General features: G+C 42.0%; 1 protein-coding gene across 4 annotated transcripts in view; it reads left to right on the forward strand.

The window, feature by feature from the left end:
* Positions 1-5,356: 5,356 nt before the first annotated feature.
* Positions 5,357-19,093, forward strand: part of Ogt (O-linked N-acetylglucosamine (GlcNAc) transferase) — a 44,058-nt gene continuing 30,321 nt past the window's right edge. Inside the window, exons 1-5 of one of the 4 annotated variants that reach the window (XM_028892069.1) lie at positions 5,357-5,452; positions 5,560-5,666; positions 8,387-8,567; positions 9,367-9,610; positions 17,771-17,839. In XM_028892069.1, the coding sequence (XP_028747902.1) occupies positions 5,630-5,666; positions 8,387-8,567; positions 9,367-9,610; positions 17,771-17,839 (531 nt within the window). In that variant the 5' untranslated portion in view covers positions 5,357-5,452; positions 5,560-5,629. Of the gene's footprint in view, positions 5,667-8,386; positions 8,568-9,366; positions 9,611-17,770; positions 17,840-19,093 lie in introns of all 4 variants that reach the window. The other 3 variants (XM_037198982.1, XM_028892068.2, XM_028892070.2) reach the window with 3 other exon arrangements.

Here is a 19,093-nt window from a genome sequence, read left to right on the forward strand (position 1 = left end):
TCTGCCTCCTGAGTGCTGGGATTAAAGGCGTGTGCCACCACTGCCCTGCTGTTTTGTGTATTTTTAAAAGTAGCTTTGCATTTTAAAATCTTGCCAGTATGATAAGAAGGATCTGGGGTTCCAGCATTATAGGACAAAGAGGCAGGAAGTTAATTGCAAATTCAAGGTCAGCCTGGCCTTCTAGTGAGTTCCAGGACAGCCAGGACTGTTACACAGAAAAACCCTGTCTTGAAAAGACAAGAAAAACAAAACAAAACTGGCTATGGCCTAGTGTGGTGGCATAAGCCTTGAATCTCAATACTGGGGAAGATCTCTGTGAGTTCAAGACAAGTCAGTCTACAGAGCGAGTTCCAGGACTGCCTGGACTACATAGAGAAACCCTGTCTCAAAAGAAAGAAATACAGGATACTTAAAGAGACAATGTTTATTTTAAAATCTTTATTCAACTTCTGGTTGGGTACCCACCAAATGCGCTTTCAATGAATTAAAAAACTCATGATGGAGGAGCAAAGGAGTAGGAGGGTTGAGAAGGGGAATCTGGTCATCCATAGTGTTTATTTGCATATTTGTGAATGATGTTTTTTTTTTTTTTTTTTTTTGATTTTTCGAGTCAGGGTTTCTCTGTGTAGCTTTGCGCCTTTCCTGGGACTCACTTGGTAGCCCAGGCTGGCCTCGAACTCACAGAGATCCGCCTGGCTCTGCCTCCCGAGTGCTGGGATTAAAGGCGTGCGCCACCACCGCCCGACTGTGAATGATATTTCATACTTCTAATACCACAAGACTTTCCTTGGTAAAGAACCAAAACAGCCAGCAGCATGATGGTGGCACACACCTTTAGCGGTAGCACTTGGGAGACAAAGACAGGCAGATCTCTGTGAGTTCGAGGCCAGCCTGATCTACATAGATAGCTCCAGGCAAGTCAGGGCTGTTACACACACACACAGAGAATTTGTCTCAAGAAACAAAGAACCAAAACAACTTCAAGGGAACCCATTAATACTTGTGTCCCTGAAGAAACTGATTAAGTTTTTACATAACTGAAATAGTTACAGCAGCAAAAGATTTCCTTTGTTTTCATGACAGGATTTCTCTGTGTAGCCCTGGCTGTCCTGGATCTCGCTCTGTAGACCAGGCTGGCCTCGAACTCACAGAAATCCTCCTGTCTCTGCCTCCCGAGTGCTAGGATTAAAGGCATGTGCCACCACCGCCAGACTCAACCTCTTTTTCTTGCTCACAAAGTGCACAGTGCTGTGTTTTCACACTCTCTCAGCAATGCTAGGAAATTCTTCACTTGGTTTGGGAAGACAGTTTTGGAAATGAGTCTATTAGGATATGCTGACGTAATGTAAATGGTACAGGAACGGTGATACTGGATTGGTCAATCTATCCAAGGAAATTGCACATTCAGACAAGGGGGACCTTGAACAACAAAAAGCTCTATTTCCAGCGCCCCTTGTTGAATGCTCAATTAGACCCACCATTGTCCCTCTACATCTGGTTGTTCATAAAAGCCAAAACTGTCCTTTGAGTGTTCAATTTTACTGTGAAGTGCTTATACCATGGACACAAAAGCTCCAGCTTAAAAAATAATGGTCATCAGAGCCGCCCAGAAAGAAGACGAACAAAAGCACCATCTAGCACCTGTGCTGCTGTCGCTTCTGTCTTCTAGTGGGGTTTGTCCCCACTACCCTCCCCGTTCTCTTACAAGTTTCTTTCAGCCCCTGCGGAAGGCTTCTCAGTGCTCCATGACTGCTCTCCACTGAAAGCACAGGAAGAGGACAGCAAGTACTTTCCGACACAGACTCTGGGCTGGAGAGCACTCACAGCCCTTTGGATTTTTTTTTTATTTTTTATTTTTTATTCTGCCTTGGAGGTAGCAATGGGTAAGCTAGCGGGGACAGCATGACTCACTCCAGGGCTCTGCAATCAAAGTCTTGTTGGTGCCAATAAATAAAGCCAGATTCTCTTCTTGAGGGAAGAGCTGGCTCCTACTTGAGGAGAATAGGAGAGAACTGAGCAGACAATAGTCTCTTATCTAGAAGCAGCGCAGAAAATAGTGCCGCAGGCACATAGCCACAGGAGAAGATGCAAGTCTCTTCTGAAATCCCGAGCCCTTCAGTGCATTTAGTTAGGTGTTTGTTTTTTTCCTCTTTGCAAATGGTTTCAGGCTGTAGCCTTCGAACATCTTTTTGGACAACATTCCACGGTAGACTTGAATTGGGAGGATGAACCAAGGTTTGGGCCTCCACTTTATTTTTGTTTTATTTCTTTTTTCCCCCTTGAGAAGGGTCCCACACTGTAGTTCAGCCTAATCCGGAATGCATTTATGTAGCCCTTCGTGGAGGCAGGAGGATCATTTCAACCTCCCAAATGCTGGGATTCTAGGCCTGAAGGAGCAAGATCAGGCTCAGCTTTGCCTTCATTTTGACGTGCATTTTCATACTCTCTTTTAGGCCAAGAAACCAAGTGATCATTGAAGAAGGAAGTGGACCTACATGGCCTTTTGAGCCCTGCCATCTCGCATCTTTAAAGCCGCCTAGCCTGAGGAAAAGTACATCCTTAGGCAGAGCTCAGGAAGGCTCCCCAGGCTTCTCACCTTTGTTTTGCAGATCCTTATCTGGCCTCGTTATCTGTCGGGCTTTCTCTGTTAGGCTTTCTCTGTTTACAGGTGTGCTGTTTTCCAGTCTTTTCACTGTTATTCCAGCTGGTCACTGTTTTCATCAGAGCAGCCAGCAAATACATTCTCATTTCCCAATTCACTGGCTAATGATGGCTATACTACCATAAAACTGGTTTGTTTTTCTTTAATCTTATTCCAATTTAAAAAGGGGGGGGGAGGAGGCCAGTGAAATGGTTCAGCCTGAGTTCAATCCCCAAACGTGGAGAGGTGGAGAGAACGCCACAAAGTTTTCCTTTGACTTCCACTGGCATACTGTTGCATGCACACTGGTACACGAGCCCACACACATCATACACGCAACAACAATACTATATTAAAAACAATTTCTTGAAATTTTTTCTTTCTGGAAGGTTCCAAGACCAGTTTTCTTCATCGTGACTGGTTACAGACTCCAAGGGGCTCTAGAATAGTATCTCCACACATCTGGAGAGCCTGGGCTGCTTCATCAATGATTTTGTTCAGTTCAGCTTCATTTAACCTTTGGAACACTCTTCCAGTGATTACATATGGGAGCTGCATGTCCCAGCTTCCTCCTCCAGCGATGGTATTGCTGTGAAAAGTGGGTTTTAAGCCAGTAGATTTCTGGGGATGTTACAAGGGATAGGAAGGTAATAGACCATCATTGGCGTTAAGTGGCAGTGTCTGGGATTAGAATCGAAGCAGCTGATATATTTACAAATGACTCCAAATTTCAAATTTCTGCATAGAAAGAAAAAAAAAAAAGTGAAAGGAGCACAAAAACACCGCCTTCAAGGCAATGCCCAGCTCAAGCCTTCATCTGGCCCCTCTAGTCCGAGGTGGAGGTCCCCTTTCCAGCCAGTAGAGTCAAATGGATTTCATTAAACAACCCTCAGTATTACTGTTAAGTGACCTTTTGGGTTTACTTAACTGGACTTGAAGTTCCCTGAGGCAAAGATTTTCTCTTTTCCCTTTTATGTTTCCCACAGTGCTTAGAATATAGAGATGTTAGTAAACGTTACTTTATTGGCTGAAGAAAGTATGCTTGCCTGCTAAGTTCCTGGAATCAAACCTCCCAGGTGCTATTCGGGACCGGCTCCTGGGCTGATTCTTTGAAGGGCTTTCCTTGCTGAGCTACATGAGCCTCACAAAACAACTGTTTTCATAGTAGCCAAATATCTAATAACAACCTGGGAATTCTCTCCAGATAAGGGAAACCTAGACCAGTTTTTTATGCGTCCAATAGCTGTCCGACTGGGAGTATGACCTGACATTCAACAAGTTTTACTTAACCACCTTGCATTAATCAGGAAGGCCTAAACATCTGGGAGAATCTGAGACGGCTATTGTTAAAGCGGAAAAGCTGAGAGCATTCACGGAAGGTGGCGCACTTGGTGGGGGAGGGGCTTGCCAGGTATATCAAATGAAAAGATAAGGCCGGTATACCGGAGAGTTTGTGTGATCAACCTTCTTTTTCACTACATGCTATGATTCTATGGGGCGAAAATTAATATTATCAACTTTCTTTACACTCATATCCAGGGTTCAGTTTGGTCAGCGATTCCAAAAAACTAAAGCAGCACTTGAGGACTTATTTATGTTGCCAAGGGACTAGACAGCAAACATTTTTACACAAGCTCACTGAATTTTCTTACATCAAAGAGTTTTTTTTTAAACAAAAAGGCTCTCTAAGCGATCTAACTATAGCCTCTAGTGGCTTGTAAAAATTGCCTGCTGATGTGACAAGTTATCTTAAAATTTTCTAGGAACAAGGAAGGAGGTATAAATTAATAATATGACAAAATGTCCGAATGCTGCACTTGAAACCACAGGAGGATCCTATGAGCTGTTTTGTCAAAGGCAGGCAATTGGGGATTCACTGTAGATGTATAGTTTAAGCAGATGGCAAATGAACGCATTTAGTATTGCTGAATTGCCTTAAGCTCAATGGCATTCGCAGACCATAACGATTTGCAGAGCTGTTGTGCTAAACGAAGTCACAACTCAGAATCAGGAATTTTGACGAAAACGAATCATCTTTAACATTTCTATGGTTGCTTTTGGCATGTAAACTCGCAGCAGGTCCCCAAGTAATTGAGCATTTACCCTGTTACTGTAGACTATTACTCTCCTGAATACCACAACGATTTTGAATTTTTGGGCTATATGGTTCAAATCGGACACATTTAGGTTCACTCAGCCCAGAGAAAGTATCATTTTCTCATCAAAGTACTTAAATTCATGGGTGGAGTCCGAATCAAGAAGCATTCAAATCGGTACCGGCTCCCCCATCGTCTCGAACAGTTCCGTCTCGGAAATACAATTATTCGCATCTATTTGCTTAGAACTGACACTCTGGCCATGTAAACTACCCATTTTCTTACGAATGGAGTTCATTAAACTTTTCGAGACGTATCTGGCATTCCTGCTAATATCGACATCAATGACCAGGTAGTAAGTAGACTCCTACTTTAGCACTCCCCCCACCCCCGCCGCGAAAAAAAAAAGTGTAATCGACGAGCGTTTTTGCCCTTCCGCCTCTCTCTTAAAAACTTGCAGGCTCTTGCCCCACAGGGTGCCCTCAACCCGGAGTTGCCTTGACAAGGTTGTCGCATGCGCTCTCTATTAGTCGTGTTTGTCGCAATGGACCTTGGGCGGAAGGTTACGTAAGAGCAAGTGATTTTGATTACAGTCATTTGATCGGTAGTCTTATTACGCGCTACCTCCGCGGGGTACTTGATTGTAACAGAAAGTAGTTCCGGCCTGTGTTGTTTCGATCGAGGAGCCATCGCCGCCATTTCAAGACAGTGAGAGGTAGATGTCTAACAAGAGTTCTTAAGATTCGAGTCCAGAATCTGCTGCCGCCCCTTAAGCCTTCCAAAACACTGATACGGCTGCTGCCTTTTTCCTGCTACCTCTAGAAACATTCTTGCCAGTAGTGGCGGCAGTAGAAGCAATTACCCCCTCTTGCTCTATTTCAAGAAGCTCCAGATGGCGTCTTCCGTGGGCAACGTGGCCGACAGTACAGGTACCAGTGTCCCATTCTACTTTGGCAGACGTCCCTTTGGGGTCTGGTGCCGTCTTGTATCTCTCATCATTCCCTTCCCTCTAACCATCCCCATTACATCAGTGGCATTGCTGAACTCTCGAGTTCTACTGCCATCTGATCGGGTTTGATGCTGTCGTCCGTTCCGTAAACATTCCCTCGTTGCTTGCTTGCATTTTGCTTGCTTTTGGGCTTTTTCGTTGTTGTTTTATCCCACCAGTGTTCTAGCCTTCTCTCTCGGGACGCTTTCTAGCACACGTGTGCGCTTAGAATGTCTTGGAATGGGCTGCATTGGAATCCCTGCTCTTTCTGTCTCCATCGCAACTGCTTTCTCCCCCAATTCCAGCTTGTCGCTCCCGCCCCCCCGTGCACTTCCACCTCCCACCCTCCCATCCTTTTTCCCTTGGCCACTTTTAGTCCCCCTCTGCCAGTCTGGGGCCGGGCTGCTATTTTGATGTAATCCTAGCCTCACTTTGCATCAGGCAAAGACTAGCGAAAGCTCCTCGATGTGTTTCCAAGTAACCTCAAGAAGAGGGGACCTTGAGTCCGCACGCCTGCCTGCCAGCGCCTTCTGGTGTTCTTGGGTTGAGCGGCCCCAGTTTAGGTTGGAAATTTCCAGGGGTTCTCTTAGCCATCGCCCAATTGCACCCGCTGCCCCCGTCCTGAGTTTCCCACCCCGTCAGCCCTCCCCGCTCGTGGCAACCACACCCTTTCTCTGCAAGTGTGCCAGCCCGAAGATCGTTTCCTATCCTTGGGGAAGAAACCACCTCGGTGCGTGCTTGGCATCGACCACCCTGCCCGCCCAATTCTCTCTTTGTGTCACTTTCTCAATGTATTCCTCCGCCGCCGCCTCTGGGTTTTCACCCCCATTCTTTAGCCCAGTTATCTCTTTATTCATAGGGTGTGTATTTTTTTTTAAAGTTTCCATCCTTGCTTGAAGAGTTTGTAAAGCACCTGGAGTGTAGCTGCACAAGTGCAAAGCGTTTGCCCCTTTTTCGACAATTCATTCCCGAGCCTTCGCTACTGAAAATAAGAAAACAACCAAATTGTAGGATTGTCCTTCAACTGCCTTTCCAGATTGAGGCTATTTGGGGCGGGAGGGAGTGAGGAACCGAGCTGCGCTTCTAAGGTTTCCAAGAGGATATTGTTTTTTGTTGTTTGGCAGTTGTGTGTCAAGATTTCAGTTGCTGGCTTTGGACATGGTGCGATAATAAATGGATGAATCTTCGATAGTATGTCATTCACAATTGACGGGAGTGGGATTAATAATTAGTCTGATCCCCGCCTTCCCGTTTTCCCACAGTGATTTTCAAAGATTTAAGATTCCGTGTTAGATTTTTGTGAGGGCTTGCCCTTTTCTGACTTGTTAACTTTATTTGAGGAAATGGCCAGTATTAAAGGAGCAGATAAGCGACTTGGATAAGTGCCGACAAGTAATGTGCTAAATTTAGGAGCTAGCAAGTGCTGCATTCTTGTCTAAAATATAATTTTCTAGTTTATCTTAAAGCTCCGACCTCAGATTTGGACACAGATATTCCCGGTCTTTGTTTTTGTGGTCAGCTGTGCGTTCTGTCAGGAAATTGCTTTCTAGAGTATCCAGAGCACTCATCAGCTGTGATCTGGGGGAGCTTGGCTTAAATTTGAGCTTGTCCCCATGACCTTGGTAAAATTATGTACTACTAGGTCTGTGGTTTCCCATTCTAACCATCTAGATAGACTAGAGAGTGTTATGGTTGAATTTCTACTTCATCATTTATGAGAGAAATGTTTACAGCTGAGCCTTAGGCATGTACCTGGGCTTCAGCTTTTCATTGTCAAGTCCCCCAGAACAAAAGTACTTTTTGTCGTTTATTTTATATTTTGCCCAGTTTTCTATATTGTAGCATATTTTTAAACTATTGCAACGGTAGGTTGCCTGGATATTGTACAGGGTTGTTTTCAATGTCCCAATCCTTCGGTGAAAGCCGGGAACACAGCGGAAAATGTTAGCGCTAAGGAAGCGTAGGAGGGATTTAGCTAATTTGGTCTTCTTGTGAGTCCTTGCCAGTAGAGGAGCAGCAACCTTTGGGTCTTTGTTTAAAATGTTTGGTGAACCCATTAAATGCTCTAGCCCTTGACAGATTCTTGATTATCAGCTGCTTTAAAAGTGAAAGTAGCACTTGGACTTTCAGTTGTTTTCCTTAGGCTTGTTTTTATTGTTGCTCCTAAAAAAAAAAAAAGCTATAAAACTCACAAACAGCAGTATAAAGTTATGGGGACACCTGGTGTTACCTACACCGAGAAAGTGTTCGACTATCCCAGCCTTACAAACCCAGCTTGAAATGTAGGATGAAGTATTGTTAGCACGAGGTTGGTTATTCTGACAAATCTTTGTAACTTTTGCAGATTTCATGTTTAGTGTTTTGTGTCAGTATGCTAACTACCCGTGATTTAGAGTTCAAAACTACAGAGTTAAAAGAATCTCATTTGGAAGTAAATATTACTGCGGTTTAGAAAAGGAAGCTTTAGTAATGGGTGAATTTGAAGATCAATTCTGTAGATTGGGGCTTTAAATAAAATGCAGAACACTCTAGTGCTTTACATAGTTTCAAGCATTTTCATCTTTAAGTTTAATTTACCATATTTTTACATTTTTTTTTGGTTTGCATTTCTAACTTTTTGTTTTCCCCCTCCTTCCCTCAAATGTTTTGATGATTCTCCAGAACCAACGAAACGTATGCTTTCCTTCCAAGGGTTAGCTGAGTTGGCACATCGAGAATATCAGGCAGGAGATTTTGAGGCAGCTGAGAGACACTGCATGCAGCTCTGGCGACAAGAGCCTGACAATACTGGTGTCCTTTTATTACTTTCATCTATACACTTCCAGTGTCGAAGGCTGGACAGGTAGGAGATGTCGGGGTAACCTGCCTCTGGGTGCTGAGCTTAAAAAAATGAGAACTAAATATTTGAACTTGCGAGTTTTCCAGTGCTGGCTTTCATCTGAGCCGACAACGCCCAGGTGCTCTTTCTTTTTTTGCTCATTTTTGACATGCCTAGCTGCTAGTTATTTCTCCCCTGTTTTGTGGGGGTGAGCACATTACCAAGTATGATTAGGTTTTTTTCCCCTAGATTTTTATCACTTGGGGCTGCTGCTTTATGAGTTCTTTTTAGATAATTATTCTTAGTGTACATCTGAGCATCCAGACCTGTCAGCTTAAGGGACTCTGGGAGGAGGGGCATATGTGATTCAAGTTGGAAATACCCTCATTAAATCGTTGTTGCTTTTAGATAATCACTTGAATTAATCAAAAGAGAAGAATTTGTGCTTTGGATCTTTTAGTAAGTTATCATTTTGGCACACTTAGGCATTGAAGATGTGTGTCATTAAATCTTAACAACAAATGGAAAATGAGATTCATGCACATAGCATTTTTATTCCAGATCTTAATGATTACGTTATACAATAGAAGTTTGGTGATAGATTCTAATAAGAATCTCCTTACATAAGAACCAGCTTTCCTATATGGAATCTGGGTATGCTCATCTTAGAAAAGTTTTAGTTTTCAAACTGTTCTTGTGTGTGCTGGTTAAAGGGTAATGTTCCATAGAACAGGATTTTTGGAAACTGTTAGGGTTGCGGACGAGCCGTTCCTCCTCTTTTCTAACATGCATATCCATGCATCAACGCTTTCCACTTTTCCAGATCTGCTCACTTTAGCACCTTGGCAATTAAACAGAATCCCCTTCTAGCAGAAGCCTATTCGAATTTGGGGAATGTGTACAAGGAAAGAGGGCAGTTGCAGGAAGCAATTGAGCATTATCGACATGCCTTGCGGCTCAAGCCTGATTTCATTGATGGTTATATTAACCTGGCAGCAGCCTTGGTAGCAGCAGGTGACATGGAAGGAGCAGTACAAGCTTACGTCTCAGCTCTTCAGTACAATCCTGTAAGTAAAAGTTTATCAGTTGTTTCCCCTTCCCACCATTCCAGAAAATAAACAAACATCATTTGATACTTTAGACAGGAAAGAAAGTCAAGAGTTGAGATATGTTTAATATGTTTATGCACTTGAAAGATGAAATAGGTTTGACTTGATCTGCATGAGTTAAAAAAAAACTACCCTTTTTAAAAAGTTAAATAGCATAAAAATTATCTTTGTAAAAAAGCTATATCAGCCGGGTGGTGGCGGCGGCGGTGGTGGTGCAAGCCTTTAATCCCAGCACTTGGGAGGCAAAGGCAGGCGGATCTCAGTGAGTTCGAGGCCAGCCTAGCCCACAGAGTGAGTTCCAGGACAACCAGGACTGTTACACAGAGAAACCTTGTCTCGAAAAATCCAAAAACAAAACAAAAAGCTATATCAATTCTTTTGGTACCGCTAATAAAGCACAAGACACATTTTTTGTGCTATTTTAGTGAACTTTGGGTAAATTCTGATGGGTATGTACATTTCTTGACTTTTCAAGGAATGATGGGTAAAAGATATTTTTTTTAAAATATTTTTATTTTATAATTAATTTTACATATCAGCCATGAATTCCCCTGTCCTCCCTCCTCCCACCCCCAACCTTTCCCCTCAATCTTCCCCCCATTCCCACCTCCTCCAAGGCAAGGTCTCCCATGGGGAGTCAGCAGAGCTTGGTAGATTCAGGTGAGGCAGGTCCAGTTGCCTCCTCCCTGCACCAAGGCTGAGCAAAGTGTCTCTGCATAGGCCTAGGTTCCAGAAAGCCAGCTCATGCACCAAGGAGGGTAAAAGATTTTAATCTGTAATATAAAATGGTTTTTTAAAAGTAGCTAGTATATTAGTGATGTATACAAAATGATCTCAATATATCCCCTCCTCCAATATAGTTAAAAGTAGTAGAATCAAGGCAATTATACATCCAGACCAGACTTTTTATTAGTTCTTCAATTCTTTTTTAATCTAAATTGCATGTGTTTTCAAGGGAGCAAGTGTATTCTGGTTGACAGATATTAGGCTCATAATGTATTAGACTCTGGGAAAGTTCAAAATACAGTGTGTGAAAAAAGAAATTTTTAAAGAAAACACAGGGATGTAAAGCTTGCCCTGGAAACTGTTGATTTAATTAAGGGAAAGTGGCTGGAAACTTTTAAGAGATAAGTGTTAGGGATGGGGGTGGGTCTTGGCAGCCTGAGCATATACTTGAGCTGCGTCAACATTGACTTTGCAACCACCCTGGAAGTGCTTAATGATTAACTGGTACAGCTGCCATTATCGAAAGTCTTCTACGAGCTCAGACACTGCTGCTTCAGATAAAAGTCTTTCTGAATCTTGACCGTGATCCTTTGAGGAGGATGGCGTTATTTCCAGTTTTACCAATAATAAAAACCCCAATAGACTTCTTCGTTATGTAACTTTCTTGAGATCACGTAGCTAGCAGTAGTGAAGTGGATGTTGAAGTTGAATTATTGAAGCAAATGTTGACATGAACGAAAAATGAAAGCTAAAAAGGGCCTTCTGTGCCCAAAGGCAGCCCTTGTGCCAGCCTGGAAACCATTCTGCATATATGCCTGGCTCTTGACTCCAGTTTCATAATTTAGCAAACTGAAGCTTATTTTTAGTAGTTTGCCAGCTTTGTGATAATTTTTCATTTAATATCTTTTAAACAATTATTTTTAAAGTTAATTTTGAAAATTTAAAAACTTCTATTGCTTTTATTTTTAAAAAAAGATAAAAATCACTGTATGGAATGGCTGTTTTAACTGTTAATTGAGATGTCTAGAGTTTGGGTCTGGGCCAGTTGTTTGTTGGAATGACTACCTTAGTATAGCTACATATTTTTATTTGTGTGTTCATTACAATAAATGATTTTTATTCATTGAGTTTTTAATTAATGAGAAATTGCATAGGCTTGCAGATAATGAAAGTAATTTCTTACATAGTCTTTCATAAGTGTGTATTTGAAATTTGAGTTCATTTGTAATTTGTATTGCAGTCCTATCTAGTTACTAACAGAGTGTTAGGCAGCTAACCTTGAATGGGCTGCCTTTGGGGCGTGGACTTGATTCTTCCTAAGGCCCAGGGTAGTACACTGTTTTCCTTCAGGAATCAGGGCTAGGTTTCTCCTTTTCTTGTTGACTGTGTAAACTCAGCTTGGCTCTCTTGCACAGTTGTAATCTTGGTTAACTTTACTCTGGTCATTTATTTTGACATTGGGTCTTGTGTGGCCTAGGCTGGCCTCTAACTCACTAAGTAGTTGAGGATGACCTTGAACTCCTGATTTTCCTGCCCTTCTGCCCAATGCCCAGTTTATGTGGCACTGTGGATAGAACCCAGGACTTTGTGCATGGCGAATAAGCATTCTTCACTTGAACTAGATCCCCAGTCCTGGCTCAGGTTTTTAGTTGCCTGTCGGTGTAGTAGAGGTTTACCTTTGCTGACAGTTGACCATAGGATTATATTAAGAAGGGAAATTAAAGTGAGAAACAAGGCCATACTACTATCTAAATATATGCTATGCATAGTTTGTATTGTTAAATATCTAACCTATTAACAGGAAACTTAACATCATGTACTTCCAAAGCAAGATAACACTAAAACAATGAATTTACTTCTTAATGGCATTGGGGTGGCCCCCACCTGGCTCTGTTTCTTGTAGGGAGAAATGCTAGTTACTTTTATTTCTGTTCTTTTTTTTTTTTAAATAATTTATTTAACTTTATTTTACATGCACTGGTGTGAAGGTGTTGGATCCCCTGGAATTGGAGTTACCGACAGTTGTGAGCTGTCATGTTGTTGCTGGGAATTGAACTCAGGACCTCTGGAAGAGCAGCCAGTGCTCTTAACTGCTGAGCCATTTCTCCAGTCCTTATTTTCCTGTTCTTTTTTTAAATTTGTTTTGTTTTGTTTTTTGAGACAGGGTTTCTTCTGTGTAGCTTTGTGCCTTTCCTGAAACTCACTTTGGAGACCAGGCTGGCCTCGAACTTACAGAGATCCGCCTGGCTCTGCCTCCCGAGTGCTGAGATTAAAGGCATGCGCCACCACCGCCTGGCCCCTGTTCTTAACAGTAAGAATAAAAATGGAGTTGTGTGAACTCCCTAGACTTCACTTCAGTACACCACAGTGGTTGTGTTTTAAGTTTTCAGGATGAAACTTCCTGTCAAATGCCTGTTGACAGTTCAACTCTGCCAGTGTTTTGAGTCTGTTCCTTACAATGTGTTCTTTGTGCTATATGCATTGCTACTCTAGCATGGGCTCTTTAGAGAAGCTCTTTTTTTTTTTTTTTTTTTTTTTTTTTTTTTTTTTTTTTTTGCTCTTTAGACCAAGCTGGCCTCGAACTCACAAAGATCTGCCTGCCTCTGCCTCCCAAGTAAGTGCTGGGGTTAAAGGCGTGCGCCACCACCGCCCCAGCTGAAGAAACTCTTATTTCGGTTTTGTAGAAGTGAAAAATTAAAATGTTAAGTTCATTTTACTGATTTTCAGCAGTGCTTCTCTTGTAAGTTTATAGATACTCAATTTAGAACTTAGTCTGTGACTGTATTACAGAAATTTTGAGATAGAGCGGTTCCATATTTTTATATTTGGAGCTGCCTTCTGTAATGTTCTATAGCTTAATCCATTTGCTGAAATTTTCGTTTGTTATATTTTAAGGCACTGTTTCCTCTAGTGTTCTTTCTATGTTGGCTCGTTAGAATTGCCCAAACTTGGCAGTCCCTTTATAAATTATGCACACAGTTGTCCTTTGTGTGATAGCTGTGAGTCTGAGTGTGTAAGTGGTTGAGAAGTTGTTTCTGCTTGGATGGTGGATAACACAGTGCTGAGAGTGACTGGCATCCCATCATGCATTCCTGTCATGTTGATTTTGTTCTTGTGAGAGTCCCAGATAGCTGAACTGTGAGGAAGACCTTCCATTTCTACTTCTCTGTACTCTTTTTGTTAAGGTTGCTGGAAAGGGTCACATTTTAATATTCAAGTGCTTATTGTTGCGTACAGTGCTTGGTGAGGAGTTGGGGAATGTGTTCTGGAGGGGTTATCTTGTGAGACAGACCTGACCCATAAAGGAAAAAAATGATATGAGTTCCTCGGGTGATTATTGTTGGAGAGTATTAATCAGAGGACTTCCTTGAGAGGTGCTTAGAACCTAAGCATTTCTGTAGGAAGGTAAACAGCAAGTAGACTTACCAGGCTGAAGTGGTGAGTAAGTAGTAAGGAGAAGTGAGTGTCGTGGAGCAGAGTCAATTGGAAGACTTCAGAAGAATAGAGGCTGCCGAGTTTGAATTGAATTGGAGAGGCAGTTGAGAACCATTGGAGGTTTTCATCAGCCTGATTTTCCTCAGTGTGTGCCTATGTAGAGGGTCTAGAGGTGGAACATTAAGAGGAAAGCCACTGGAAGCAGTTGTTACACTGGGGGGTAGGGGTGGGAATAGTTACATAGGTATACCTTATTTCTGGTTCCTTTAATCATACTGTTTTTTCCCTTGTTTTTGATGCCTTATTCCTTTAAGTCTACTCAGCTATGAAGGCCCAGCTTAAATCTCTTTGAGTGTGTATGTTTAACTTATTTTCCTTGGCTTTTGATATATTATTAAATCAAGGTTTTCATAAATATTAGCCATGGATGGGCAGAATGAGCCAGGTTTAAGCAAAGTGATTCTCTTTAGATACTATTTTGATTTGACAGATTAAGCAGAATTTGACACAGGGTTTTGAATGGACTTTTGGAGAATTGTAGTTTCTTGTATTTTGTAGACATTTAAGTATTCATTCGTGTGTGTGTGTGTGTGTGTGTGTGTGTGTGTGTGTGTGTGTGTCTATGTGTAGATTTGAATTTCATGATTATGATTATTATTTTTTTTAAAAATATTGTGGTTATGTATATGTGTGTTGTATCTGTGCACATGGAAGCCCGAAGGCGGTGTCAGATCCCCTGGAACTGGAGTTATAGGTGGTTTACAGCTGCCTAATATGGGTGCTAGGAATTGAACTCAGGTCCTCTGGAAGAGTAGCATGTGCTCTTAACCATTGAGCCATTTCTCTAGCCCTATTTTGGCATTTTTGAGAGTGATTTTCACTTAGTCTAGGCTGGCCTTGAACTGACTGAGTAGCTGAGAATGACTTTGTATTCTTGATTATCCTGCTCCCACCTCCCAAGTGGAGTTATTATTATTATTATTTTTGGTTTTTCTTTTTCTTTTTTTTTTTTTTTTTTTTTTTTTTTTTTTTTTTTTTTTTTGGTTTTTCGAGACAGGGTTTCTCTGTGTAGTTTTGGGGCTGTCCTGGATCTCACTTTGTAGCCCAGGCTGGCCTCAAACTCAGAGATCCGCCTGCCTCTGCCTCTCAAGTGCTGGGATTAAAGGCGTGCCCCCACGCTTTTTTTTTTTTTTTTTTTTTTTTTTCCTTCTCACTTGCCTGGCCCAAGTGGAGTTATTGACATGTGCCACCATGCCAGCAGAGAGAGAGTTGAGTTTATTTCCCTGGTACCAGGGATTGAACTCAGGCCTTGTTGTATCCCAGGCAAGTGCTGTGCCTCAGAGCTCTACTCTTAGGCATTCTACTTGTCTACTTATAGGATATGTTTTGCCTTTTCCTAAAGTGGACTTATTATTTTACTGTAATCTTGAAGGTATTTATATTCTCTTTTTTTTTTTTTTTACAGCTCTGGAGATCAAACCTAGGGCTTTTGGCATCCTACTTAATTATTTTCTACCAACTGACTTACATTGCCAATACATAAGAAAATCTATTTTTGTTGTAGGATGCTGTGATGAATCTAGATGATATAACTAAATAATCTTCCACTAAGAGTTCATAGAAACTAGCTGGTAAAATTATGTAACAGTGGGTAAAAATACATAGGTGGGGCTGGAGAGCTGGCTCAGTGGCCCAGAGCACATACTTGATCTTCCCGAGGACCCAATTTCAAATTCCAGCACCCATGTCAGGCAGCTCACAGCCACCTGTAACTCCAGCTCCAGGAGAATGCAATACTTCTAGCTTCTGAGGGTACATGCACTGATGTTCACACCCCATATTCAAAATTAAAAACAATAAAACAAATCTTTAAGAAAATACAGCTTTGGGCTGGAGAGATGGCTCAGTGGTTAAGAGCACTGACTGCTCTTCCAGAGGTCCTGAGTTCAATTCCCATCACCCACATGGAGACTCACAACCATCTGTAATGAGATCTGGTGCCGTCTTCTGGTGTGTGTATACATAATAAATGAATTTTGAAAAAAAAAAATACAGCCTTAAGCCAGGCAGAGGTGGCATACATACACCTTTAATCCTAGCACTCAGGAGGCAGAGGCAGGCGGATCTCTGTGAGTTTGAGTCCTGCCTGGTCTACAGAGTGAGTTCCAGGACAGCCAGAGCTACACAGAGAAACCCTGTCTCAAAAAACAAACAAACAACAAACAGCCTTTGGGCCCTTAGTTATTGTAGTGTTTCTGATTTTTGTGGCTCAGAGCAGCCATAGAAATTGGTGAAACTCTAACATATCCCCCACTAAAATGTGGTAGAGGGAGCTTGTGTAAGCAGATTTAGACGTAGCCTGCCAAACAGAGGGCTACCTTGTTAAGGTTCAGAGGAGGAAACCTACACAGAGTGAATAGCAAGATTATAGAATTCATTATTTCTCAGAACACAAATAGGATTCCAAAGTGCTTAGACTAGTTACAGAAGGTGATTAGTTGGTATTAAGATTAATGAATGGTACCTGTGAGTTGTTTGCATGTTTTATTTATTCATGTATTTATTTAGAGTCAGTCTGATTCTGTAGTGCAGGCTGGCCTAGAACTCACTATGATATTAACTGCGGTTGGGTGTGGAGCTGGAACTCCTGATGATCTTCCTGCCTCAGTTTCCCAAGTGCTGGGATTACAGGTGTGTTTTACTGTGCTTGGTACATGAGATACTTTGAGGATTACGGTCAGCCTGTTCTTAAGGCCACTACAAGATAACCATACTCTTCCAAAGCATCAATCACTGCTTGAGGGACAGCAAGCACTAACTCAGGCGGATCATGGAATTGTCCCAGCTTAGATAGCCATTACCTTTTTGGATCATCTAGTGGATGACAGTAAACAATACAGAGGCAGTTTATCAGTAAAACTAACCGATTCCGGAAACCATTATACAGTTGCTGGAAGGGTAATATACATGATAATTCTTTGGAATATTTAATAAAATTTCACTTTGTAGAATTCAGTTTAAGGTTCTTTCACCCACGTAACAGTTTGGGATGATAAACGTGCCACATATTGCCATTATCTCTGCTTGTTATTGACTGGTAAATTCCACTGGCAAAAGCAGACTGTGCAAATAAAAACTTAAGCTCACTATCTGTTGAGCGTGTCGTCCGATGAACGGACTGGTGTGTCAGGGCTAGCAACACAGTTGAGCTGCTAATAAAAGGAGTCAACCGCTTTTCATTATTCACCCACTCAGCTCTGATGGCACTTCATTCTAATGAGTAATCTAGTGGCAGGTGGCAGGATTGAGGCTGTGGCTGGATGGTAGTCCTCCTGCCTAGGCAGGAAGTGAAGTAAGGGTTTCTAAATAAGCCTGAGAGTCAAAGGGTCAGTTTGTTGACAGGTAATCACTTGCTAAGTGCAGCACTGTTTTTCCTGCTGTGGAAAATTTCTGCTCCTTGATACAGGAGTGATTCATCATAACCTTGTATTAAACAGTTGAATAAATATTCAGTAATTTTTTTTTCCCCAACCAGGTGATGTTTGGAGGGGAGAGAGGCTCTAGAAAGGTCTTGTAGTTGTAGTCTTGTGTTTGAAACTGTTGAGACCAAATGCATTTGAAAGGATGTTAGACAGTTCCATATACCGATCTCCCAGCCAGAACTGGAGCAGCAGCTGATCTCAAAACATTTATATCTGTGTGGCCGAAGATAATATTCATACTAAGCAAGAGAAATCAATTCTGTAAATGTTTTGCAAATTCAAGTTAGATTTTTCACCATCAGGTTACTTTTGGATTTTCTGGGAATTAGAAGGTGAATTGTGGGCCTGTGCTTAAGTTTGTCAAGTGCCGCTTTTAATTGACAATACAATGGCAGAGCTAGCTGTGTATAAGTGATGGTGGGATATTTTTGATGAGACAACAGTATAACTAATGACAATATCTCTGGGTTTCTAGGATTTGTACTGTGTTCGCAGTGACCTGGGGAACCTGCTCAAAGCCCTGGGTCGCTTGGAAGAAGCCAAGGTAGGTGTTTGCTAGAACACATTTAAGCATTAGTTATGAAAACCTGTACCTTTTGCCAAGTCTTCAACTCTTCATTGAGCTATCTTCACAAAATAGTCCTATGAAACTGAGGAAAACTATCGGCATGACTTGCCTCAGACTAGAGCAGGACCAGGCTTTGGCATATCTGTTCTAAATCTGGGGGTAAAGCAAGACCGTGAGCATTGTGGAGCCTTTCTGCTGAGCTAGATCATCTCTATAACAATGGGCTCCATCATGATCTTATGTGGGAATCAATAACATTCCTTCAAATCTGAGGCTTGCCTGCTAGTGACAAGCAGAGTGCCTGTGATTTGGCTCAAGACGCCTATATGATGCAGGTGCCATTGAAAACGCTGCTCTTCTAAGTCCTTTGTGGCTTGTAAGTGGAGAAGAATTTCATCCAAATGTTACCCTGTAATACTGGCATTTAAAATTCTTATTTAACCTTCCTCCCTTCATCTTCCTCACCCTTTTTACAGTGGAAGAAAGGCTGTTAAAATATTGCAAATTATCGATTGGAACCTCCTGCCCTCCCTGTCCTCACTTCCTCCCCAAATTCCTTGTTCCTCTTTCCCCAATCCTAGTTGCCTACCTTCTTTTTCTTCCTCACTTCCTTCTTTTATTCCTCCCCACCCACCTCCTTTAAAAAAAAATCAGAAGGACAAAGCTGGTTTGTTTGGGAAATGGACTGATCGAAAGAAAACTTGCCAAAGTGGAAAGGTGGCTTTTAGCATTCTGTGTTTCCAAATAATGAATTTGAACACCAGGTTGGGTTAATGAAAGCTTTTGGTCTAATTTACAATTAAATTCATAAATGCAGTTGTCTTGTTACAAGCCACCTTACGCAACCGCGCTGCAGGGGTGAGGAGTGGGGAGAAACCAGAATGCTTCTGAGACTCCCACCTGTTGCTCTGAGCCCCACGCGCATGCTAATGCGTGGAGTGTATGCGCAGCGTAGCTGTCTGTTTGCCTGCTCGTCCAGGGAGGGAGAAGGCTTTGCAGCACCGCCTAACGTTCAAAGCACTAGTTTTAAGTGCAAAACTCATAAATTCTGCCAACACTATGGATTAACCTTATGTAGGTTTCCAGCTGATGAACTATGTTGATTTCAATCTTAGCTGATAAAGCAATTGGTAATTTCTAGAACAAATATCTGATATGCTCCTATCAATTGTCACCCCACCAAGCGGACAGCTAACATGAATTGCACTTCACTGCAGCTTTAGACATCGG

Source organism: Peromyscus leucopus, chromosome X (assembly GCF_004664715.2).
Source record: "Peromyscus leucopus breed LL Stock chromosome X, UCI_PerLeu_2.1, whole genome shotgun sequence".
Classification (NCBI taxonomy): Eukaryota; Metazoa; Chordata; class Mammalia; order Rodentia; family Cricetidae; genus Peromyscus; species Peromyscus leucopus.